We start from the raw sequence: 26706 nt of genomic DNA, 5'->3' as shown, positions 1-26706 counted from the left end.
ATAAGGAACACTGGTGATGCATGAGGCCATCATCCCTAATAGATGAATCACTAGTTTCACTGTGTAAGTACTCTCCTGAAATTGAGGCAGGAAAGTTTGAAAAGTCTGAATCTGCTGGGTTTGGAGATGCCAATCCTGAGTGAGTATTAATTGCTCCCAGATAAGGTTGTATCTGTGTGGGTTTTGAGGTAGCTTATTGTAAATACCAAAGTGTGTAGAAGATTTACTGTGGACTGAGTATGCGCCTGACATTTTTGGATAGTAATGGCTTTTATGAGTCAGTCGTCCAAGTATGAGAAGATGTGAATGTGTTGCCTTCTGAAAAATGCAGATACTACAGCTAAGCATTTTGTGAATAATCTGGGAGCAGTTGTTACCCCGAATGGTAGAACTTTGAACTGATAATGATTTTCTGCAATGACAAATCGGAGATATTAGCGATGTGCTGGATGTATGGCAATGTGGAAAAAAGCATGTTTGAGATCTAATGCAGCCATGTAATCTTCTTGCTGTAATAGAGGAATAACATCTTGCAAAGTGACCATACAAAAGTGCTCTGAAAGTATGTATAAGTTGAAAGGCCTGAGATCGAGAATTTGTCTTAGGGAACATTCTTTCTTTGGTTTAAGGTGTATAGTTGATATATGTCTCACCCTTGTTGAGCTAGGGGAAATGTTTCCATTGCCCCTTTGGGAAGAAGGGACTGTACTTCTTTTCAGAGAATGAGATGGCCGTGTGAGAGCTTGTGAACACGAGGAGGAATATTTGGTGGAGTGGAAATGAGTTCTAAACAGTAGCCATGTTGGATAATTGATATAACCCATTGATCTGGGGTGATATTGGATCGCTGTGGATACAAATTGGCCCATCTTCCCCCCACTGGAGATATATGCGCTGTGGGAATTTGTAAAAAGTCACTGTTTTGTCTTGGAGGGAGAGCCTCTAGAGGTGAATGCTTTACCACTCCCTCTGTTATTTGAGCCTCTATAAGATCCTCTGAAGGAACCTCTGTTGCAAAATCGTGCTTCTGGTTTATTTTGTGAGGTGGCTCGATGGATGATGTTTTAAAACCACCCCTAAATTGTGGCCTACGAAAATGATCCCAAGTTGGCGTTGTTAGTAAGGCCCCTATAACTTCAGATATTTCAGAGCGTCTCATTAGCTTATCAATAGTGGTATCAACCTCTGGGCCAAATAAATGCTACATATCAAAAGGCATGTTGAGGACTGCTTGTTGTATTTCTGGCTTGAATCCTGAGCACCTCAACCAAGCATGTGTTCTTATAAGAACACTAGTGTTCACGCCATGTGCTTCTGTATCAGCTGCATCAATGACACATCTGATTGAGTTATTTGAGATGATCTGCCCTTCTGCAACTATCTCAAGCCCCTTTTTTGGTGTTCATGTGGAAGATACTGTAATAGTTCTTCCATCTCATTCCAGTGGGCTCTGTCATACTTCGCCAGGAGTGCCTGAGAATTTGCAATTCTCCAGTGATCAGCCGCTTGAGCAGCTAACCTTTTGCCTGATGCATCTAGTATTTTACATTCCTTATCTGGAGGAGATGCATCCCCTGTAAACTCGCTATTAACAGACTTTTGTGCTGCACTTTCCATTATAGAATCTGGTGGTAGTTGTGTTCTTATAAACGCTGGATCTGAGGATGCAGCTTTATACTTTTTATCTACCCTTGGTGTAATGATCCTTGTTTTAACAGGTTCTTTGAATATGTCTGTGGTATGTCTGAATATACCTGGTAGCATGGATAGAAATGGACTCACTTTATGAGTGTTGGTTAAAGTATCAAAGAGGAAATCCTCTTTGATTGGTTCAGTATGCATCTGCACGTTATGATATGCTGCTGCCCTTGCAATAACTTGATTATATACTGTTGTATCGTCAGGGGGTGAAGGCCTTGCCGGATAAAGGTCAGGGTCATTAAGGAGAATGGGATCTGGATCATATAGATCCTGTGGATCTACATCTTGTGGACCATCAGCTAAGTCATCCCTTTGAGGTGATGATGACCCTTACACAGAGGATTGTGGTTGTATGGTTGTATTCAAGACATAGGAGATTAAGGTGGTAGTGGAGTAGGAGGCAATATAGGAGAGTGAGGTGGAGAAGGCCGACGTTGGTCTGGAGTCTTGTCTTTCTTAGGGGCAGGAACACTCTCCCATGCTTCTTGGAAAGTAAGTCCCCTTTTTATTGGAACAGAAGAAAAAGCAATTATTTTCCCTGTTCCCTTTAGCATATGAATGTTGTGCTGGTGAGCATCCAGGACTTCCAAAATAGGCTCCACAGAACAAGTTTATTCAGTTGATACTGTAGAGTCTTTGCCAAGCATAATTGTTTTGACATTTTCAGTACTGAAGTCTTTTTTCGAGCCAAAGGTGTTGGCTCCGAAGTTGAAGGTTGCTTTTTTGACGCCAAGGTTGTCAATTCAAATGTTTGACTCAATCCCGATATAGATTGGGATAGCATTGAGACCTTGGTTGGTGCCGAGGGCATCTTGGTCTTTATGAATTTCGGTGCTGAATCGGAGGGGGGGGCATCCAAATGTATTTTTCAGATCCTACCGTGGCCCTAAGTCAGTAGTGGACAGATCACCAACTTGGAAGTATTTTTTAACATCTTTGCGTGCAGTGATGGGGGCTGGTGTACTCATGTACTGTGCTGCTGGAATCGATTGGCTCTCGATGTCAGAATCTTAGTCTGACTCAGAGTCTCGGATCTAAAAGGCTGCCTGGTGTTCAACTTCTTCTTGTCCGTGTTCCTCTCTGAAGATGTTGGGATAGTTGTCTGTTTTTGACGCCATTTCTAATTGACATGCTCTTCGGTCCACGAGGGTCTTTTTGGATCGAAGAGATCTACATGCGTTGCAAATCTCTTCCTTATGTTCCGGGGACAAGCACAAATTACGCACCAAGTGTTGATCCGTGTACGAAAACTTGGAGTGGCATTGAGGACAAAACCTAAACTGAGTTTGTTCTATTAGCTCAGCATTTTTCGACAGTAGATGAAGTAGGCCCAAAAAGGGCGCTAAACCAACCCAACAATGAAAATCGGATCGATTTAATAAAGTGTGGAAATACGCAATTGAAAGTATACGGACTTCAAAAGAAAGATGGAAAGTAAAGTTCAAAAGAGACCAAACCGAGATCTAGCAGAGTGAGAGAAAACACGTCCGAACCCGACGGCAGAGAGAAAACAATCTAACAAAGGATTTGATGCCAATGCGCACTATCACCAAGAGGAGGAGTCACCTGATGTTGTGACTTGAAAAGATTCTTCGAAGAAAAACAACTTGCAACACTCTGAGCTCAACACTAGATGGCAGACTCATGGAAAGCATGTGTATCTACAGCCACACATACCATCGAACATATATTTTCCATACTAAATTGAGCAAGAGAATCAAAATGAGGATGCATAGACCTTTTCTAATAAATAATGTGCTAAACTGTCCCTAGAATTAGTGTGAAAACAATGCCATGAACATTTGACTAATACAGTACATTACAGAATTCACAATACTCAAAGGAAAGGAACTTAAATGTGAATCTTCTCCTCCAGCAAAAATGCCAGGAGTAGTGCTGGTGACAATACACATCCTTAGACCCACAACTCCCCACCTCCAAGGAACGTCAAGGATGACCACCTGCCCATCCTTAGCCCCTAGCTAGTCTATTTACTGCTGAAGGAAAGTGGAAAGACTGGAAAAACCTGAAATTAAACCATGGCTTTCAAGAACATCAGAGACTTTGTTTCTGCTTCTAGATTCATGACCTGTGGCATAGTAGAGCCCGGGATACAAAGAGAAAAGCAAGGCAGCAGATGTAACCATAGTGACCCCTAAATGAAGTCTATGGAGGTAGCCTGACAATGAGAATATGGGCATTAAAAATTAGACAATGAAATAGATAGGGCAACTGAACATTCCAGTGATTTATGCATAATAAATGACAACTGATTTACTGATACTGGCAAACTAAGGGTGAGGTGGGGGTAAGGAGAGGAGTCCAAGGTTGAGTGAGGTTGGCAGGAGGTTGTGGCAATCAGTGAGATCGTAGCTGGTGGTAAAGTATCAAGGTACAGCGTGAAAGGTAATAAGTTATGGTAACCATATTAGGCTATCATTACTGAAACACCCCTATAAAATCCACTAATTCAATGTAGAAAGTAAAACTGGCACAAATTAAGATGATTAATGCTATGACCACCTTTATGGTGAATCTTTTAAATTAACAAATAAAATAGCATGCATTCTTACTTGTATTCAGGTTCAACCATACTTTCAGGATCAGCCTGTTCAATAGCTTCCTCAAAGAATTCTTCTAATGCAGGCATAAATTCTCTGAAACATAATAATTTTGATATTTTTACTAATTAGTTCATCATATCACGCTAATACCTGATAAAGTACACATTGTATTGACATCATGCAGGCAACTCAGTTCTCACTCCACAGGGCTTATATTTACAAACTAAACTGACAACCACCTGAATGTGGGAAACAGATAAGGGCTACACTTTGTGGAAACATAGTATAAGAGGCTTCGCATAGGGGAGAAATATTTCCCTGTGGTGAAGAACAGGGAAAATACTTTCCAGACCTTTTAACCAGCTGAATTGCCACCACTGGCAGTCCACAAGGAGTACCACAGGCAGAATATATGGCTGGAAACTAGAACATCTCAGTTCTGGCTCACGTTTTATTTCTTTGATGAAAAATGTGTACGTCTAAGACAAGATAAGATATATTTCGACTTTCTTTGTGAACTGGATATTTGCTCTCCACTTTGGCCCACAATGTAATATCAGTGTCATACAAAACACCGGCTTTTAAAACGCCTACCTTACATCCTGACCCACTAAAGAAGATCATCCATGAGGATGTTTTACAGTATACATTCCCTCTGAAGAACTCCATATACAAATGATCATTCATATGGTATATAATATTTAGAAAAGGTAAGGCATATCTGAATCAGAGCTGGCTTGGCTAGTGATTGAAGGCTTAAACTAAACAGCAATTGGACGTTGTGAGAGAACAGGGCTGTTTGCAGAGGCCCCCTGTAAGGAAATGCCTCCTTGGCATGGTTACCCCCTACCTTTTTGCCTTTGCTGATGCCAAGTTATGATTTGAAAGTGTGCTGAGGCCTTCTAACCAGGCCCCAGCACCAGTGTTCTTTCCCTAAAACTGTACCTTTGTTTCCACAATTGGCATACCCTGGCATCCAGGTAAGTCCCTTGTAACTGGTACCCCTGGTATCAAGGGCCCTGATGACAGGGAAGGTCTCTAAGGGCTGCAGCATGTCTTATGCCACCCTGTGGACCCCTCACTCAGCACAGACACACTGCTTGCCAGCTTGTGTGTGCTGGTGGGGAGAAAATGACCAAGTCGACATGGCACTCCCCTCAGAGTGCCATGCCAACCTCATACTGCCTATGGCATAGATAAGTCACCCCTCTAGCAGGCCTTACAGCCCTAAGGCAGGGTGCACTATACCATAGGTGAGGGCATAGGTGCATGAGCACTATGCCCCTACAGTGTCTAAGAAAAACCTTAGACATTGTAAGTGCAGGGTAGCCATAAGAGTATATGGTCTGGGAATCTGTCCAACACAAACTCCACAGCACCATAATGGCTACACTGAAAACTGGGAAGTTTGGTATCAAACTTCTCAGCACAATAAATGCACACTGATGCCAGTGTACATTTTATTGTGAAATACACCCCAGAGGGAATCTTAGAGATGCCCCATGAAAACATACCAGACTTCCAGTGTGGGCTGACTAGTTTTGCCAGCCTGCCACACACCTGACATGTTGCTGGCCACATGGGGAGAGTGCCTTTGTCACTCTGTGGCTAGTAACAAAGCCTGTACTGGGTGGAGGTGCTTCTCACCTCCCCCTGCAGGAACTGTAACACCTGGTAGTGAGCCTCAAAGGCTCACCCCCTTTGTTACAGCGCCACAGGGCACTCCAACTAGTGGAGATGCCTGCCCCCTCTGGCCACGGCCCCACTTTTGGTGGCAAGGCCGGAGGAGATAATGAGAAAAACAAGGAGGAGTCACTGCCCAGTCAGGACAGCCCCTAAGGTGTCCTGAGCTGAGGTGACTCTGACTTTTAGAAATCCTCCATCTTGCAGATGGAGGATTCCCCCAATAGGATTAGGGATGTGCCCCCCTCCCCTCAGGGAGGAGGCACAAAGAGGGTGTAGCCACTCTCAGGGCTAGTAGCCATTGGCTACTAACCCCCCAGACCTACACACACCCCTAAATTGAGTATTTAGGGGCTCAAGAACCTAGCAAGAGAGATTCCTGCAACCTGAAGAAGAAGGACTGCTGACCTGAAGCCCTGCAGAGAAGACGGACACACCAACTGCTTTGGCCCCAGCCCTAGCGGCTGGTCTCCCCACTTCAAGAAAAACTGCAACAGCGACGCGTCCCCCAGGGTCCAGCGACCTCTGAAGCCTCAGAGGACTACCCTGCATCTAAAAGGACCAAGAACTCCCGAGGACAGCGGCCCTGTTCCACAAAGACTGCAACTTTGTAACAAAGAAGCAACTTTTAAAGACCACACGTTTCCCGCTGGAAGCGTGAGACTTTCCACTCTGCACCCGACAACCCCCGGCTCGACCTGCAGAGAAACACCACAGCAGGGAGGACTCCCCGGCGACTGCGACCCTGTGAGTAGCCAGAGTTGACCCCCCTGAGTCTCCCCAGCGACGCCTGCAGAGGGAATCCAGAGGCTCCCCCTGACCGCGACTGCCTGCTTCAAAGAACCCGACGCCTGGTAAAGACACTGCACCCGCAGCCCCCAGGGCCTGAAGGATCCGACCTCCAGTGCAGAAGCGACCCCAAGGTGGCCCTCTCCATTGCCCAGGTGGGGGCTATCCAGAGGAGCCCCCCCTTGCCTGCCTGCTTCACTGAAGAGACCCCTGGATCTCCTATTGAAACCAATTGCAAACCTGACACCTGTTTGCACTCTGCACCCGGCTGCCCCTGCGCCACTGACGGTGTACTTTTTGTGCTGAATTGTGTCCCCCCCGTGCCCTACAAAACCCCCCTGGTCTGCCCTCCGAAGTCGCGGGTGCTTACCTGCTGGCAGACTAGAACCGGGGCACCCCCTTCTCCATTGAAGCCTATGCGTTTTGGGCACCACTTTGACCTCTGCACCTGACCGGCCCTGAGCTGCTGGTGTGGTAACTTTGGGGTTGCCCTGAACCCCCAACGGTGGGCTACCTTGGACCCAACTTTGAACCCTGTAGGTGTTTTACTTACCTGCAAAACTAACTAATACTTACTTCCCCCAGGAACTGTTGAAAATTGCACTGTGTCTAGTTTTAAAATAGCTTATTGCCATTTTTGCCAAAACTGTACGTGATATTGTGTTGATTCAAAGTTCCTAAGATACCCGAGTGAAATACCTTTCATTTAAAGTATTGTTTGTAAATCTTGAACCTGTGGTTCTTAAAATAAACTAAGAAAAGGTATTTTTCTATATAAAAAACTATTGGCCTGGAATTGTCTTTGAGTGTGTGTTCCTCATTTATTGCTTGTGTGTGTACAACAAATGCTTAACACTACCCTCTGATAAGCCTACTGCTCGACCACACTACCACAAAATAGAGCATTAGAATTATCTCTTTTTGCCACTATCTTACCTCTAAGGGGACCCCTTAGACTCTGTGCATGCTATTTCTTACTTTGAAATAGTACATACAGAGCCAACTTCCTACACCCCCTTACATTTTGCCCCCATTTTCCACCTTTTGCTGGTGTTTTCCTGACTCTGATGGTGCCCTGGGTACTGCTAACCAGTCCCAGGGCCTGTGCTCTGTGTAAACTCAGTATGCAAATTAGGCTAATTATAGTTGGCTAAGTCAACCTACCTATAAGTCCCTAGTATATGGTAGGGCATGTAGGTTTAGGGACCCCAGCATAGGTAGTGCACCCATAGGTGCACTGCTGAGGTGCCTAGTGTCATTTTAAAGGCAGGCCTGCCTTGCTGGCTGCTTTTAAATTAAAGTTACATGTAAATTCGACTTTGGAATTAAAAGTAGTTCCAAAGTCTTAAACTACCTTATTTTTACATGTAAGTCACCCTTAAGGTGTGCCGTATGTGCCCCTAGGGCTGGGTGCCATGTACCTATAAGCAGGGACCTTATAAAAATAGTTTTATAAGCACTGGTGAGGTAAAACAGCCAAATTCGTTTTTCCCTCATTGTAGTGAATGGCCTCCATAGGCTAGAATGGGGAGACTTTATTTTAATTGTAAAAGTCCCCTCAAGTAACAGATACCAGACGTTTGGTATCAAATTAATTGTTATAATAAATCCCACAACTTCCAGTTGTTGGATTTAATATAACTTGTTCAGGTAAAGAGTTTTAAACTTTACCTGAAACGTTGCCAACTTCAGCCCTGCAGTGTTTTTGCTGCTGTGCTCTGATTGGCCAGCCTCTGGCAGCCTGGCCAGGCTGCCTTGATAAGGTGTGAAGTGGCCTGGCTCCACACAAAGATGTGGTTGGGGGAGGAGATCTCCCCTCAGCAGCTAGTGAAGAAGGAAGGGGGAGGGCTGCCAAACTGGTCTTCAAAGGCAGGGACGGACATTTGGAGCAACCCAGCAACACCCTCACATCCTGCAAACCCAGACAATTATGTGCCCCCTTGTTTAGATTAGGAGAGGGCAGGAGAGGGGTGTGTTTAGGATTTTTAGCCACACCAGTGGGTGGGCTCAGCCAGATGTAACCTCCAAAAATCACTTTCAGCCATGATGGATTTTTGAGGAATGTTGCTCCCTGGGATTGATTTTTGCCACACTTCCCAGGAAGTGGTCATCACAGGGGGAAGGACCCTGCACCTGATTGGAGAACCAGGACCCCCCTGTTAGTCACCCAGGAGCAGGGATAAAACTGGCGGACCTGCACCCACACCTCAGATCCCTATCGGATTTCAACAAAGAAGAACTTCAGTAGAAGAAGGACTGCCCTGCTGGACCCCTGACCTGCACCTGGACACTGCACTCTGGGTGACTGCACCTGCTGCACACTTGGGCTTCAGCACTAAAAGGACTTTACCTGTCTTCTACTGCTTCAAGAGGGGACTCCCTGTTTGCTACAGGTACAAAGGAGCTGCCCAGAGTCCCCTGCATCAAGTCCTGCAAGCATAGCCCAGCTGACCAGCGCCCAGTGGCCATTTGAGGATTCTGACCGGGTGCATTCTGGGAACTGTAGTCCCAACTCCCAAGGAGTAACTCAGAGCTTCTGTAACCTTGGATCAAATTGTGGACACTTCAAGGACACAAAAAGGACCTCTGGAAGAAGATCCAGAAGTTTGGAGACGTTTGGAGCAACTCCATAAGTTGAAGAGGTGCATTGTGGGAGTTGTAGTCCCAGACCCCAAGATGCACACCAGAGCCTCTGAACCCTTGGCTGGTGCTGTGGACCACTTTCCTGAATCAAACACTTCTGAAAGTAAGTGTGACAGTGTTACCTCGTTGGTGGCCTGAACTCTGGACTTTGTTCCTTTCCAGTGTGACCTTTTTTAACCCTTTGAGCGTTAGTTGCTTCTATGCGCTAGAAGAATAAGTTACTTACCTTCGGTAACGCTTTTTCTGGTGGATACAGTTACTACCTGTGGATTCCTCACCAAAAGAATTCTCCCCTCGCGCCAGCCTCGACGGAAATTTCTTCTAGCTCTGCAAGTCGACGATGACATCACAATCGCCCGACTCCACACGACGTCATCCAGGCAATAAGAAGCCCTCGTCGACGCGCAGACGTCAGTAATCACCATTTTTTACGTGCCATAGAGGCGAACAGGTAAAACCTAAAGAGTACACATTCATCCAGAATAGATGAAAGTAAAAACATTTAATATAAAACTCAATAAAAATCACAGTTACGAATGCTCAATCCGAGACAGAAATAAATATATATCTATATGTACAATTCCAGTCCAAAATGTCCTTTTCACTATTTTAAATTGCAAGGGAAAAGTATATACAATGAAAACAACCATAAGCATGTGAAAGCTATATACATATATATACAAGTCCAAGGATGCGCGCCCAAAGAGATCTTGGCTTGACCAGTCAGGCAACGAGGAGGTGGGTGGGACCGTGAGGAATCCACAGGTGGTAACTGTATCCACCAGAAAAAGCGTTACCGAAGGTAAGTAACTTATTCTTCTGATGGATACACCTACCTGTGGATTCCTCACCAAAAGAATTGAGTATAATCTCCGGTGGTGGGTGCCCGAATGGTCAAACCAAGAAATCTTGCAACACCGAGCGAGCAAAATGGCCATCCTCCGAGTCCAAACAGTAATGCTTGGCAAAATTATGGAGGGATGCCCAGGTCGCTGCCCTGCAGATGTCTGCCACAGGAACACCTCTAGCCAAAGCTGATGAAGCTGCCTTGGCCCTGGTGGAATGGGCACGAAGCCCCACAGGTGGATCTCTCTTCGCCAAAGAATAGCAGATCTTAATACATAGAATGACCCACCTGGATAGCGTTCTCTTGTGGACCGCTCTACCTTTCCTCTTCCCCAAGTATTCAGCGAAGAGCTGTTCATCCTGTCTGAACTCCTTCGTCCTGGCGATGTAGAAGCTCAGTGCTCTTCGCGGATCCAGCCGATGGAGCCTCTCCTCCTCCTTGGATGGGTGAGGTGGAGGGTAAAATGAAGAGAGAGTAATCGACTGCCCCAGGTGAAAGGGTGTAACAACCTTTGGTAGGAAAGCCGCCTTGGTCCTCAACACTACTTTATCCTTGAAGAAGGAAAGGAATGGGGTTTCTACAGTTATAGCCTGAAGCTCACTAACCCTTCTGGCAGATGTTATTGCCACTAGGAAAACAGTTTTAAATACTAGGACCCGTAAAGAACAAGAGTGCATGGGTTCAAACGGGGCCCCCATAAGAAAAGTTAAAACCAAATTAAGGTCCTACTGAGGCATAACGAATGGCGTGGGCGGATACTTATTAGTGAGTCCCTTTAGAAACTTTAAACAATTGGTGACTTAAAGAAGGATGGTTGATCAGGAAGGCACAGAAAAGGAGATAGTGCAGACAGATAACCCTTAACAGTGGCAACTGAAAACCCTTTCTGTGCTAAATAGAGTGCAAATGACAAAATGTCAGATAAACCAGCTTTCAAAGGATCTAAACTATTCTCTCCACACCAGCTTGTAAACTTAGTCCAACGATTCGCATAGATTGACTTGGTGGAGTGTCGCCTGGCCGATAGAATAACTTCCACCACATCTGGATGGAGAGAAAAGGAACTCAGATTGCCCCGTTCAATCTCCAGGCATGAAGATGCAGGCTCTTGAGGTGGGGGTGTAGAATCTGCCCCTGCGACTGCGAGAGGAGGTCCACCCTGCAAGGGAGATGGAGCGGAGGGCACTGAGAGAGTTGGAGTAGGTCCGAATACCACACCCTTCTCGGCCAATCCGGAGCTATTAGGATGACTTGGGCTCGGTCTTGGTGGATCTTCCTGAGAACTCGAGGAATCAAGGGTATGGGGGGAAACGCGTAAAGTAACTGACCCTTCCAGGTCATCTGAAACGCGTCCCCCAAAGCTCCTTGCACCGGATACTGGAGGCTGCAAAATAGCGGGCACTGCGAATTCTCTTGAGTGGCAAACAGATCTATTTGCGGATATCCCCACATCCTGAAGATGTCCAGAACTAGATCTGGATGAAGACGCCACTCGTGATCGACCGAGCTGCGTCGACTGAGAATGTCTGCACGCACATTCAGGACTCCGGCCAAGTGATGTGCAATCAAGCAGATCTTGTGGTCTTGAAGCCAGGACCAGAGACGAAGAGCTTCTCTGCAGAGAAGATACGACCCCACTCCTCCCTGTTTGTTTATATACCACATCGCGGTCGTGTTGTCCGTTAGAACCTGGACTGACTGACCGCAAATAAAAGGGAGGAAGGCCTTGAGTGCCAGCCGTACTGCCTGCAATTCCAACAGATTGATGTGTAATTTCTGTTCTACTGGAGACCAAAGGCCTTTGATCTCCAGGTCCCCAGATGAGCTCCCCACCCTAGAGTGGAAGCATCCGTTACCACTGAGGCCACTGGTGGGGGTAGCGAGAAAGGCTTTTCTTGAGACAGGTTGTCGACCGCTGCCCACCATTGAAGATCCACTGCAGTGTCTCTGGAGATCTTTATCGAGTCCTCGAGATCCCCTTTGTGCTGAAACCACTGCCTGCGGACGCACCACTGGAGAGCCCTCATGTGCCAGCGTGCATGAGTGACCAACAGTATGCAAGAGGCAAACAGACTGAGCAAACGAAGGACTTTGAGGATTGGAACTACCGCTCCATTTCGAAACATTGGAATCAAAGCCTGTATGTCCTGAACCCGCTGTGGCGGAGGAAAGGCCCGATTCAATGTCGTGTCCAATACTGCCCCTATGAACAGGAGGCGTTGAGAGGGCTCCAGGTGAGACTTGGGTACACTGACTGAAAACCCAGTGATCCCCTTTCTTCTGAGCTCTGCCGCTACCACCGCCATCACCTTCGTGAAGACTCGAGGTGCTGAAGTAAGACCAAACGGGAGGACCGCAAACTGATAATGTTGTGATCCCACCACAAAACGGAGATACTTTGTGCGATCTGAGGATCGGAATATGAAAATACGCGTCCTGCAAATCGACCGACACCATCCAGTCCCCTTCGTTCAACGCCAAAAGAACCTGTGAGAGGGTCAGCATTTTGAACTTTTCCTGTTTGAGGAACCAATTCAAAATCCTCAAGTCTAAAATTGGTCTTAGCCGACCATCCTTTTTGGGAATCAGAAAGTATCTTGAATAGCACCCGTGACCCCTCTTTTGCTCGGGAACCAACTCTATTGCACCTTTTTGTAATAGGGATAATACCTCCTGCTGTAACAGGAGAAGATGATCTTCCGAACAGAAGGATGGGCGGGGAGGGAGGGTGGGAGGAAATTCTCGAAAGGGAAGAGCATACCCCTTCTTCACAATGTCGATGACCCAGGAGTCTGATGTTATGACCTCCCACATTGGAAGAAAAAGGGAAAGTCTCCCCCCTACTGGAGACGAATGGACAGGGAATGTTGGAGGACTACGGCTGCTTTCCTTGCTGCACCCCTCCCGAGGAAGAGGCAGAGTGCTGCAAGGTGGCTCCTCTCGTACGGACTCTGCCCCTGCCCCTGAAGGATCTGTAGGGCAGGGTAGAAGCAGTTTGTTGTGGTCCTTGCAGTCTTCCTCGAAAGGAAGCACAACCAAAACCTTTAAATCTGCGAAAGCCTCTAAAGGTGGATGAGGCCGACGTCTGGAGTCCCAAGGATCTAGCTGTTGCTCTGCTCTCTTTAAAGCGTTCTAAGGCAGAGTCAGCCTTAGAACCGAAGAGCCTTTCCCCATCAAACGGGAGATTAAGGAGCGTAGCCTGCACGTCCGTCGAGAAGCCAGATGATCTGAGCGAAGACTGCCTTCTAGAGACTATGGTCGTGCCCATAGCCCTAGCCACAGAGTCCGAAGTGTCCAAACCAGACTGGATGACTTGCGTCGCAGCCGCTTGAGCATCCGAAAAGAGTTGCAGCATCTCCTGTGATACATTAGGATGGCCCTTTGCCTCTTCCATAAGGGCATGTATGTAACGTCCCAGTATACATGTGGCGTTAGAAGATTTCAGGGCCATACTGCATGATGAAAGTCTTTTTAGCAGTATGGTCCATCTTTTTCGACTCTCTATCAGCAGGAACCCCAGGAAACGAGCCAGGAGAGGATCTGGAGGAACATGATGCTGGGACCACAAGGCTCTCCGGAGTTGGTTGCCTGGAGAGAAACACTGGATCCCCAGGCGCCGTCCTGTAACGAGAGCCACCGCCCTGTTGACTGCAGCGGTGGATACAGGCTTCATCCAAATATCCTTTATAGGGTCCAGCAGAGCCTCATTGAATGGAAGAAGAGGCTCAGCAGAAGCAGATGTCGGATGGAGGACCTCAGTCAACAAATTTCTCTTAACCTCCGCGGTGGGAAGAGTAATATCCAAAAAATCCGCAGCTTTACGAATGACCTTATGGAACGTAGCTGACTCCTCTGTGATCTCTCCAGGAGAAGCTAGATCCCACTCCGGGGTAGTGTCCAGGCCGCTAGCTGAGTCTAGACCCTGGAAGTCACCTGAGGGCTCAACAACTTCTCCTTCCTCCAGGTGTTGCCTTGCGTACTCTTCTTCTTCCAAGAGACGGAGGGTCAGGCGCCTTGATCTAAGTCTGGACTCCAAGCCTGGAGTCGACAAGGCGTCAGCCGACGCCGAAGACCTCCGTCGGCGCCGAGCCTCGGATCCGTCCGAAGCCGGAGGCTCCGGCTCCACAGCGATCCTAGACGTCGATGGGATCCGAGGTGAATCCACCGGCGCCGTAACAGGTGTAGCCATGCTGGCCGACGTCGTAGGCATCGGCGCCGCTTCAGACGCAGTAGACATAAACGGGGTGAACGGCGCCGACTTGAAAGACGCTGGAGCACCCAAATCGTAGGCCAAAGGACCTGACGGACCTGCGTGACTTCCACCCGGCGCCATGGAAGCAAAGATGTTAAACATAGCGTTCAAAAACGCTGCAGGATCCGATCCCGGAGTCGGGAAAGCCAGGTACTGTTGTTGCTGCACCGGCGCCGGCAAAGCTGCCGAAGAGGGTCCGGGTAACTTCTGGCCAGGAGAACCTTCAGGCCTCTGACCTCAAAGACCGACCCCGGTGACGTCGGAGGAGGAGGGGTGACAGTCGGGCTTATCTCCCACGTCGGACGACGCCGAGTCGAAGGAGAAGCCGATCTAGACCTGGACCGACCCTTGCTTGATCGGCGCCGAGAGCCACTATGATGGTGGCGAGACCTCGAGGATCTCGACGAAGACTCCCTCCTATGACGCCTCTCTTTCTTCTTCTTGGATAGAGCCAAGAATAACTTCGCCTCTCTTTCTTTGGCGCCTTAGGGTTCATGCGTTGGCACAAAACGCACGCCTCGATCTCGTGATCTGAACTAAGGCACCAGAGGCAGTTATCGTGGGGGTCGGTAACCGACATCCGACCCCCGCATTGGTTACAAGGTTTAAAGCCGGATTTTCTAGGCTGCGACATCGTAACCGTCAGTTGGTAACAGTAGCTCCCTGTGAGCCTCGAAGAAACAACCATTATTCGGGCACGGAAAAAAGGGAACGGACGTCTGCACGTCGACGAGGGCTTCTTATTGCCTGGATGACATCACGTGGCGTCGGGTGATTGTGACGTCATCGTCAACGTGCAGAGCTAGAAGAAATTTCCGTCGAGGCTGGCGCGAGGGGAGAATTTGTTTGGTGAGGAATCCACAGGTAGGTGTATCAATCAGAAATCATTAATTCTTTAAAAACTCATATCTCCAGTTCCCTTTATCCGATTTTATTGGTTTTGGTGTAATTTTAAAGTTAAAAATATAATTAGTTTTATAAATTGATTTTTGAATTTTAAACTGTTTCCTGTGTTTTATTTAATTACTGTTTTGGGATATTTGAATGCTTTACGCTTTGTCTCCTAAGTTAAGCCTTGTCGCTCGTTGCCAAGCTACCAAGGGTTGAGCTGGGTTTAATTTACTGAGACCTAACTGGACCTACGTGGAGGTTAGTGGCCTATTGCTAAGTGTAGGTACTTACCTGCCCTTACCAATAACCCATTTTCCAACATGGCATATCTGAATCAGAGTTGGCTTGGCTAGTGATCGAAGGCTTAAACTAAACAGCAATAGGACGTAATGAATGCATGTTATGAGCAAGGCACGAAATTAATACAGAGTCAATAAAAAGGAAACTATCCATGTCGTAGACACACTGGTTGATATTTGTTCAACATTTGAAATGCAGGTGATTAAGAATACAGAGTTCACCAGTCACATCATCAGTGGATGCAGTTCCTGTGTGAATTAATGGAATTCATCTATATGTTAATGTACATAAAAGCAATATCACACAATTCCTGCACCAGAAAGAAAACTTTAGGTAAAGCTTGCTGAGCTCCAGAGAAATCCCAGGTTTTCAGAGCCCCATCCTTCAGAACTCTCAACAGTAGTTCAGGGAATGTGAACAAATTGCCAAGGGTGTGAGATTTTTGCACTCTGTGGGTTTGAATGGTGGCTCCAACCTGGACACTGATGTCTGCGTGGATCATGTGAATGGCTTTTTCTGCAAGAATCAATAAAGATGCAGAACATTCTGGGAGAAAGAGGACTATAAACCATAGGAGGTGCATAAGTGCTCTAAAAGTGCTTCGGGCACATAACTGCAGTAGGCCTCAATTATAGCATGTATTAAAAAGCTCTATCTATTACTTCTGGAGGTGCACCAATCTTTATAGCAGGAATATTGCTACCCACTATAGCTCAAATCAAACACTGGTCTGAAATCTACTTCAATTCACATAAGCAGTCAATTCCTGCCTTCCATCTTTAATGCATGGTGTGTGACTCAATCAGAAATCCCAGTAACTACTCTTCTTGCAACTTCAATTGTTTGGTCATTCCGTGAGGGGCTTGTGTACTGTTGCTCAACATTTGATTGATATAGTCCGTCTTTTACCAACAGCTTTTGGTCAGCATCTGGTGCAGTCTCACAGACCCATATTTGTCACAAACTGCTACAGATCTTTACAATCTCCAGAATCCTACTCAAAGATAGCTGCAGACACAGAGCTTCATTCAGTTTATTTGCCATTACTTTTTGTCAAAAAAAGTCACATGGTATCATTCAATACTGTTTTTCTTGTGTGTGGTTTTTTTGTATAATATTTTGAGTTTGAATATACATCAACAACAGAACAGAGAAATAACCATACGTTGTGATACATGCACATTTATTCCACTCAACCGAGGTGAGTATATGGTTCCTGTACATCTTTCCCGTTAGGGTGAGGTCTTGCCAGCTATGATTACCTATTCCATGCAATTCAGGTACCACTTCACATTATATCCACAACTTTAAACCTTAAAGGGCCAACCTTTTTGATGCATCCTCTGCCCTCATATACCAGTTTTACCTTGGCCTGGCATACATTCATTTACTTCAACCAATCCTGTATTTGTGAATGTGATGTGTTCTAAGCCCCCCGTCCCCCATTTCTACACAATTTATCATTTTGCCAGTAGGAAACCTAGGTTGATGAGGAATTTCTTGTACAGTGTTATATCTGAATTCCACCATATTCTCAGCAGTACTAGGGGTGTCTGCCCTTCTATCTGTGTCACAGCTGCTTTCTCTAGTCTGTTCCCTACCCTTTCCCAGAATAGATGGAGTTTCGGGAAGTCCCATAACGTACGTATGAAAGAGCTTTACCGACCACATGCACATAGACACTTATTGTCTCCCGCCCTACCTATTTTATGTGGGAGTACCCTAGTATAGTATACCCTGTGTAATATTTTAGTTGGATTAGGCAAAAGCATGCTTGTATAACTAATTGTGGGAACTGCAGCGCATTCCTCCAGTCATCATCGTTTAACTTTTAAATATCTGTGTGCCAGTGTTTCTGCAATCTATCTAGTTCACCCTGTGTGCTTATCATTAGTGTATTGTACGTGCGGTATAATAACATTTGTGTCCCATATGTTATTAAGTGTGGAGAGGCCAGCTATGTCCCACCTTTCTGAAACCTGGTAATTTATTCATATGGTTAAGTTTTGTGCCTAGTCATAGGTGGGGTCTAGGCTGTTGTAGGAAGGTGGCACTAAAAAGAAGTACACTGTGCAGAGTCCAGTGGATCCCCAATTGGTTGACAGAGGCAAAAGTAGATAATACTAACACTCTCTTTTGTGGTAGTGTGGGTGAGCAGTTAGGCTTCTCAGACAGCAATCAAAAGCATTTGTTGTAGTCACAGAGGCAATAAATTGGACACACTCAAAGAATAAATCTGAGACCAATTTTTACATATGTTTGGAAACCAAGAACTTCATAAAAGAGTAAGTACGTTTTTCATTATTACAGGTAATTAAAGAGTTCAAACCTATGCGCCTTTATGCACAATGCAATCCTATGGAATGAAAAGTCAATAATGCATACAGGTAAGAACAGTCGGTTTCAGGGGTTCGCGTTCTGTGTTTAGAGATGCAGAGGCCCAAGGTCCAAGGTACTACCAGCAGTTCATCGGGAGCTCCCCAAATTCTACTGGGAGCAGGGTGTTGGTGAGGTGGTAGCTGGGTGCTACGGAAAAGAGGGGCACCTGGAAACAGGCTGCAAATGGGGGACAAGTCTGAGAGTTCACAAATGCGGACTTAGGTGTCAAGGGATCTTACAGCAAGGGAGCAGAGCTGGTTCTGCAGGACCTGGGCAGAGCGGTTTGGGTGCAGAGTTGATAGGGATGGCTGGGCTCTGTGCAAAGGCACTCCCAATGGTCAGGGACAACCAGTTGGCATGGGAAAATCAGGACAGCTGGGCTACTCACGAAGTGAGTCTCAGTGATGATGATGTCCCTCGAAGACTGCTTGGCCTTGGTGAAGAGAGAATCCCAGCAGGACTTTCACTGTTGGTGCTTGATGGAGGGTGTACGGTACCCCGGGGACTGGTGCTGCATGGATCTAGGGGTGGGGAGGGGAATGTCAGAGTGTCTCCAGGATAGCCAGAGCACAGGTACCGCCTCGTCTGCAGCGTTGGTCAGGGCCGGGGAGATGCAAATGGTGGACCGGACTCTGCTTGGAGGTGACTGCAAGGAAGAAGCTCCTCTACTTCAAGGGAGACTGGTGGTGGTTTTGTAGTGCTGGCAGGCTACCTGAGTTTTTGGTAGTTCTCGAGTTCGCAGGACGAGTCACTCTGTTGCGACTGTCGATAGAGGTGCGGGCAGCTCAGGAACTTGTAATGACCAGTCTCCAGCACATGTACTCAAAATGGTTTCCCGATCCACTTACTATGTCTAAGAATCGACAAAGACATAGGGAGGGCATATCTGCTCATGCAGATATGTCCCCGCATATGATATAATGCACCCTGCCTTAGGGTTGAAGGCCTTCTGTTGGTGTGACGTTCAACCATCACATACAGTGGTAGGGGACCTGGCAAACGGCCATGTGTGACAGGTCATGTTTTCACTTTTGTGTGCTCCAAGACATACAACCTGTGCTGGCTGTACTGTGTGCGTTTGGTGCGAAGTCCCCGAGGGTGGCACAATTGGGGCTGGAGCCCTTAGGGACTTTTAGTATCCAAGGCCCTAAGTACCAGTGGTACCATTTACTAGGGACTCTCAGATGGTACTAAAGGTGGTGCCAAAGGTTGTGCCAATTGAGAGAAACAACTGCCCATTTTAAGGTAAGCTCTGGCACTGGGAGACCTGGTTAGCAGGAACCCAGTGCACTTTCAGCTGAAATCACATCAGATCAAAGGCAAAAACGGGGGCTAACCATGCCAAAAAGAGTGCTTTCCAAGAGGTGTCAATCTTGTTTCCAATTCCATTTCTCTCTGTAGCCTGCACCAAATGGAAGTTATTGCTGCCATCGCTGGCAATGCGTCCGTCGTCAGCTTGCTGCCACACAGGATGTGGAGAAAACGTTTCTCACCCAGTGCTGCTCAGTCTATTCGGTTTGCAGTCTCGTCCAGTGGGGCTTATGCTCATTTGTTTACTGTCCTGATTTGGGCTACCTTATAATGTTTTTGAATGTTTGGTAGTGATATACCCCCTTTGTATACAGAGTGTTGGATGACTGGGAGTACTGTTTGTGATGGGTCGTATAGCCAAATCAGAGATCTTAGTAAAATATTTTTAGTTTGGAAAAAAGTAAGTAGTGCATATGGACTGTTCTTTATTATTACGTGAATCAATTTTAAAAAAAACGCAGCGCAGCCCATCAGCAAGAGCTGTAGTGCCTTCCAGTGTTTTATATCTATTTCTAGCCTGCTATGTAGTTGGGCCAGATTGTCTTCATGTGTTCTTTCATCTTTGGATATCCACTATCTAAGGCATTTGAAGAGGTGAACTACAATCTTTAGTGGCATGGGTAGGTGCCCTAGCAGTATCGAATCATCCATCAAAAATACGTGGCACTACTCCCAACTTATGCCAAGTCCAGAGTATTTTATATATATCGCAAACATCTTGCATACTCTTGTTAGGGATACATCTGGGTCTGCTAGCTATAGATGGATATTGTCCACATTTAGCATTATCCATTCCTTCCACGTGGTTTCCCATCTCCATCCTAATACAGGGCCTCTACCCACATCTATTCGACCAGGGCCTCTATAACAAGGGCAAGTAACATAAGCGATAGGGGACAGCCTTGCCGTGAGAGTCCTTCTTTATCAGCCATTCCCGAGACTGGATCCCATTTACTTGAGCCCTACCCTGGTGTTGGTATATAATAGTTTGTTCAGGAGCTCAAATAGAAAGGGCCATTTAACGGAGTTGAATGCATTTTTCACATCTAGTGATACTACAGCCAATGCATGTCAAGTCCTGTCGCAGCTGCAATGGTATTTTATAGGCAGAGATCGAGTACTGTGGCTGTGGGGCATGAATCCATTCTGGTCTGGGTGCACCAGATCAAGGATCACTCCCCTCACAGTCTGTTTGCTACACCTTTGGCTAGTATTTTGTGTCTGAATTGAAGAGCAGTATTGGCCGGTATGAATCCCATCCATCCCTGAGCATCCCTATTTTGGGCAGGGATACAATTGTTGCGGTTCTAGGTCTCTAGGGAGCATTCCTTTGTGGCATACCTCAATGTACAGCTAGTGTTACCTCTCTTGTTAAATTTTCGTCTAGTTCCAATTCCCTATGACTCGCAACCCGTCTGAAGGGGCAGTCTTGGACAAAATCTTGTAGGTCTGTTTCAGATAATTGCAGCCTCATGTGTAGAATTTCTGCATATGAGCTGGCACTGCAGCCACAATGACCTCACTGCCTGAACTGTAGGGCAGTCTGGGGTTATTATTTATCGTATATGGTTCCTATCTGGTTCCCTACTAGTATGCCATGCAGGATTTTCCCCGCCTAATCCCTGGCTTTATAGATGCGGTTTTGCTTTGCAACCTATCTTAATTTGACCCAGTTTGTTGCTATTGAACAGTGTTCCTCATATTTTAATGTAATGCAGTCATTATTTCTGAGGGTCAAGTATCTATTTTGCCTTTACATCTAAGAGTTCCCTTTCCGCTGCCTCGTATTGCCTTTCTCTCTTCCTTTTGACGCCCATTTCCCCCGATACTATTACCCTACATACTGTGGCTTTATAGGTATCTGAGTGGCTGCGTCCCTGACTATTTCAGTGTTATCTTTATAATAATGTTTGGTGGCTTTGTGAAGGCACTCGCTTCTTTTTTTTGTTGGTCAGGCACAATGCAGCCATTTTCTACTCCTCCTTTTCTCGTGGCTTCTGAGTTTCAAATTGAATGCTTAGTGGTGAGTGATTGGATATTCTCCTTGCTTTGTACTCTGCCTCTGTGAATCCTTGTAGGGTTGAGGACAAAGTGAAGTTGTCTATATGAGAGTGAGTGTTGTGCACTCCTGAATAGTAGAAGTAGCCCATGTGTGTCCCCCACCTAATGGTCTCCAAATTTTCCTGATTGCCAGGGCTCGCATGACGGAATCAGGTTTGGTGGCTAGAGGTTGAAATGCCGGTTTGACAGTGGCTCTAAGTGCGCGTCTAACATCCTATTGAAATCCCCTCCGAATATAGTCACAGCCTGTTGACGTTCTGGGTATGTGGGCCCAGATGTTGTAATATATCAGTTTGTAGCCCTGGCAGGACAGATTTTAAGAGTGCTATTGTTTCCCCCTCCCGGTGCTGCTGTGCAGTGTCCCAAGTCATCTGTCCATATTCTGGATATATGAAAAGCTAACGCTTTCCTAATCACGACAGCCACTCCCCTGAAGCCCGTGGTATATTAAGAATGACTCACTGCCCTGTTCAGTATCTCTCAGTAGTTACCCTTCATGTGTGTTTCCCGAATGAAGGAAAACTATGTCTACGGTGTATCTCGTCAGCGATTTGGTCACTAGGCCTCTCTTGATTTTACTCCCTAATCTGGTGACAGTCATGATCTTCAGTTTGTGTGTGCTATAATTTTCATTGTTTTAGGTCCGTTCCTTTGTCCCTTACCACCCCGCGGATTGTGTATTTCCCTCATAAGCCTTATGCCTCTTGGTATTCTTATCAATTTACAAACATTTCCCCATCTCCCTCCCCACCCTACCTGACCATGCTGCAGTCTATGGAATGACTGCCACCCCAATTCAGGGTACGTCCACTGTTCATTTCTGAAATGTTAACAATTGTATGCTGTACTGTTTAGCTGCAATGCAACGAGCGGGGAGTGGTTCTGTGGTGAAACTTTGGGTTGGGTACAAGCCGCCTTTATGGAACCCACCCACATGTCGTTTTGGTGTCCATGGGTTGTGTGTTTATCTTGCAGATAATCTCCTCAGATGTCATTGGTGTGACTTTTGGCGGTGGCGTTTCTTCATCTGGTTCTCCAGACTCTGAGTTCTCTTTCCTCCTCCCTCTTTCTCTCTCTATAGGGTTGCCATTGGTTGAAAGAATCAAGGGACTGGTTGCGCAGAATTTCAGCCACTACTTTAGCCTGTTCAAATTCAGCTTGGTCACTAGTAGGGACCCAGCAGTGCTTTTCTGGTTTCTGCAGCGTCTTTCGTTCCTGCCATCTCGAATGGAGTGGTTAGCCTATCATCCGGATGTGGGGGCCAGTGTTTTTACAGCCAGTCCCACACCTCCGCTGCTATTTCAAAGAAATTAGATGTTCCTTTCTCAATTACCTTAAGTTATGCAGGGTATAACAGGGCATATAGGAGTTCCAGTTGTCTTAGGGGCTGCTTAACCCTTATAAAGGATGCTCATTGTCGCTGGCCACAATGGTCTGGGGTGCACTCCAGGTTTTGGTGGTCTGCCTGGGCCCCTATGGGTACGTTCTACTGTGAACCAGTTTGATGTTTTGCCTCCCAGCACCACGGACGACGGCCAATCCACCAGAAATAGTTCCATGCTGGGCACTGCTTTTGCTCAGATATTCTTATCAGTAGAATATTATTGCAGTGAGACCTTCCTTCTGCATCGTTGATTTTTCCCCTTAGGATAGCCTTCTCTTTTTCCAGTGCCTGTATTCGGGAGGTGTGGTCAAATCTCAGTTCGGGCCTTGGCCAGGGTGGATTCCACCTCCATCACTCTCTCCACTAGTTTCCTGCGGCTGGCCCACAAGAGAGGTATGTCCTGTGCCACTGAGCCTATTTCCTGCTCTATGGTCGTTTTGGAATCTTTTATGGGTGCCAGAATGACTGGTGTATCCGCCTGCAGGTTCTGGTCAATTGCCATTGCTGCTGATGTGTTTTCCTCACCTCTGCTACGATGTTTCCTCCATTTTGAGTGGTTTAGCTGTTTTTGGATTTACTATGCCTGCTTCATTGCCGCTAAAGTTTGTTATTGGCATGGGATTTACTGGTCGTCCATGGTGCCCATGTTTCATGTTCGATGAAATGGCTTGTACTGTGTACGCAAGGCTGACTTTAAGCGAAGATGGGTATTTCTCCAATCTCTCTAGTCCCTGTCAGGGGTGCCTTCTGCACTCTCTTTTTTAGCTTTCTAGTTGCAGCATTGTAGGAAGTTGGCTCTGTATGCACTATTTCAAAGTAAGGAATAGTATGCACAGAGTCCAAGGGTTCCCCTTAGAGGTAAGATAGTGGCAAAAAGAGATAATACTAATGCTCTATTTTGTGGTAGTGTGGTCGAGCAGTAGGCTTATCAAAGGAGTAGTGTTAAGCATTTGTTGTACATACACACAGGCAATAAATGAGGAACACACACTCAGACAATTCCAAGCCAATAGGTTTTTGTATAGAAAATGAAAATGTCACTTACCCAGTGTACATCTGTTCGTGGCATCAGTCGCAGTAGATTCGCATGTTTTGCAATAGCTCGCCATCTGGTGTTGGGCCGGAGTGTTACAAGTTGTTTTTCTTCGAAGAAGTCTTTCGAGTCAAGGGACCGAGTGAATCCTCCTTTTGTCTCCATTGCGCATGGGCGTCGACTCCATCTTCGATTGTTTTTCCCCGCAGAGGGTGAGGTAGGAGTTGAATTGTAGTAATAGTGCCCATGCAATGGAGTGAGTAAGTATGCACCTATTTAAGGTTGAGATGATACATATATAAATAGTTGAAGGTAACTTCCAAACTGCTACAGGCTCCCGGGGAGGCGGGTGGGCACATGCGAATCTACTGCGACTGATGCCACGAACAGATGTACACTGGGTAAGTGACATTTTCAGTTCGATGGCATCTGTCGCTGTAGATACGCATGTTTTGCATAGACTAGTAAGCAGTTATCTCCCCAAAAGCGGTGGATCAGCCTGTAGGAGTGGAAGTAGTCTGAAATAATGTTCTTAATACGGCTTGACCTACTGTGGCTTGTTGTGCGGATAACACGTCTACACAGTAGTGCTTGGTGAATGTGTGAGGCGTAGACCATGTGGCTGCCTTACATATTTCTTGCATTGGGATGTTTCCTAGAAAGGCCATGGTAGCACCTTTCTTTCTGGTTGAGTGTGCCCTTGGTGTAATGGGCAGCTGTCGTTTTGCTTTAAGGTAGCAGATTTGGATGCATTTAACTATCCATCTGGCTATACCTTGTTTTGATATTGGGTTTCCTGCATGAGGTTTTTGAAATGCAATAAATAGTTGTTTAGTCTTTCTGATGTTTTTTGTTCTGTCAATGTAATACATCAATGCTCTTTTGACATCTAATGTATGTAGTGCCCTTTCAGCTACGGTATCTGGCTGTGGAAAGAACACTGGAAGTTCCACTGTTTGATTTAGATGGAACGGTGAAATAACCTTTGGCAAAAATTTAGGATTGGTCCTTAGGACGACCTTATTCTTGTGTAGTTGTATAAAAGGTTCCTGTATTGTAAACGCCTGAATCTCGCTTACTCTTCTTAGGGAAGTAATGGCAATGAGAAATGCCACCTTCCAGGTTAGGAACTGTATTTCGCAGGAGTGCATGGGTTCAAAAGGTGGACCCATAAGTCTAGTTAGGACAACATTTAGGTTCCATGAAGGAACAGGTGGTGTTCTTGGTGGTATAATTCTCCTAAGGCCCTCCATGAATGCTTTAATGACTGGTATCTTATATAGGGAAGTTGAATAGGTAGTCTGCAGGTATGCAGATATTGCTGCAAGGTGTATTTTAATGGAAGAGAAAGCCAGGTTAGATTTTTGTAAGTGAAGCAAGTAACCCACTACATGTTCTGGAGTTGTGTGTAATGGTTGTATTTGATTAATATGGCAGTAGCAAACAAACCTCTTCCATTTACTTGCATAGCAGTGCCTGGTGGATGGCCTTCTGGCTTGTTTTATGACTTCCATACATTCTTGGGTAAGTTGTAAGTGCCCGAATTCTAGGATTTCAGGAGCCAGATTGCTAGATTCAGCGATGCTGGATCTGGGTGTCTGATCTTTTGGTTGTGCTGTGTCAACAGATCTGGCCTGTTGGGTAATTTGATGCAGGGTACTACTGATAGGTCTAGCAGCGTTGTGTACCAGGGTTGCCTTGCCCAAGTTGGTGCTATTAATATGAGTTTGAGTTTGTTTTGACTGAGTTTGTTTACCAGGTAAGGAAGGAGAGGGAGAGGAGGAAAAGCGTAAGCAAATATCCCTAACCAGTTCATCCATAGGGCATTGCCTTGGGACTGTTTGTGTGGGTATCTGGATGCGAAGTTTTGGCATTTTGCGTTCTCCTTTGTCGCAAACAAGTCTATCTGAGGTGTTCCCCAGAGTTTGAAATAAGTGTTCAGAATTTGGGGGTGAATTTCCCATTCGTGGACCTGTTGGTGATCTCGAGAGAGATTGTCTGCGAGTTGATTTTGGATCCCTGGTATAAATTGTGCTATTAGGCGAATTTGGTTGTGAATTGCCCAACGCCAAATCTTTTGTGCTAGCAGGCTTAACTGCGTGGAATGCGTCCCCCTTGCTTGTTTAGATAATACATTGTTGTCATGTTGTCTGTTTTGACGAGAATGTATTTGTGAACTATTATTGGTTGGAAAGCTTTTAGTGCTTGAAAAACTGCTAGAAGTTCTAGGTGATTTATATGCAGTTTTGTTTGATGTACGTTCCATTGTCCTTGTATGCTGTGTTGATCGAGGTGTGCTCCCCACCCTGTCACGGAAGCATCTGTTGTTATTACGTATTGTGGCACTGGGTCTTGGAAAGGCCGCCCCTTGTTTAAATTTATGTTGTTCCACCACAGAAGCGACAGGTAAGTTTGGCGGTCTATTAACACCAGATCTAGAAGGTGACCCTGTGCTTGTGACCATTGTGATGCTAGGCACTGTTGTAAGGGCCTCATGTGCAGTCTTGCGTTTGGGACAATGGCTATGCATGAAGACATCATGCCTAGGAGTTGTAGTACCATCTTTGCTTGTATCCTTTGTGTTGGATACATGCGTTGTATGATGGTGTTGAAATTTTGAATTCTTTGTGGACTTGGAGTGGCTACTCCTTTTGATGGGTCTATTATGGCTCCCAGGTATTGTTGTACCTTGCGCGGTAGAATTTTGGATTTTGTGAAATTGACGGTGAACCCTAGTTTGAAGAGGGTTTGTATGATATGATTTGTGTGATTTGAGCACTCTATTAACGAATGGGCCTTGATTAGCCAGTCGTCTAGATATGGGAACACATGTATTTGCTGCCTTCTTATGTGTGCAGCGACTACCGC

At 46.1% G+C, this 26706-nt stretch overlaps 1 protein-coding gene across 2 annotated transcripts in view; it reads right to left on the bottom strand.

Annotated features, from left to right (window-relative positions):
- THOC1 (THO complex subunit 1) overlaps window positions 1-26706 on the bottom strand; it is a 467835-nt gene that overhangs the window by 115523 nt on the left and 325606 nt on the right. For both annotated transcript variants that reach the window (XM_069219988.1, XM_069219989.1), the window contains exon 18: window positions 4275-4358. In XM_069219988.1, coding sequence (XP_069076089.1) covers window positions 4275-4358 — 84 coding nt within the window. The remainder of the gene's footprint in view (window positions 1-4274; window positions 4359-26706) is intronic.

The sequence above is a fragment of the Pleurodeles waltl genome, chromosome 2_2, assembly GCF_031143425.1.
Source record: "Pleurodeles waltl isolate 20211129_DDA chromosome 2_2, aPleWal1.hap1.20221129, whole genome shotgun sequence".
Classification (NCBI taxonomy): domain Eukaryota; kingdom Metazoa; phylum Chordata; class Amphibia; order Caudata; family Salamandridae; genus Pleurodeles; species Pleurodeles waltl.
The sequence above is the reverse complement of the archived record's forward strand: the minus strand, read 5'-3'. Positions and strand labels throughout refer to the sequence as shown.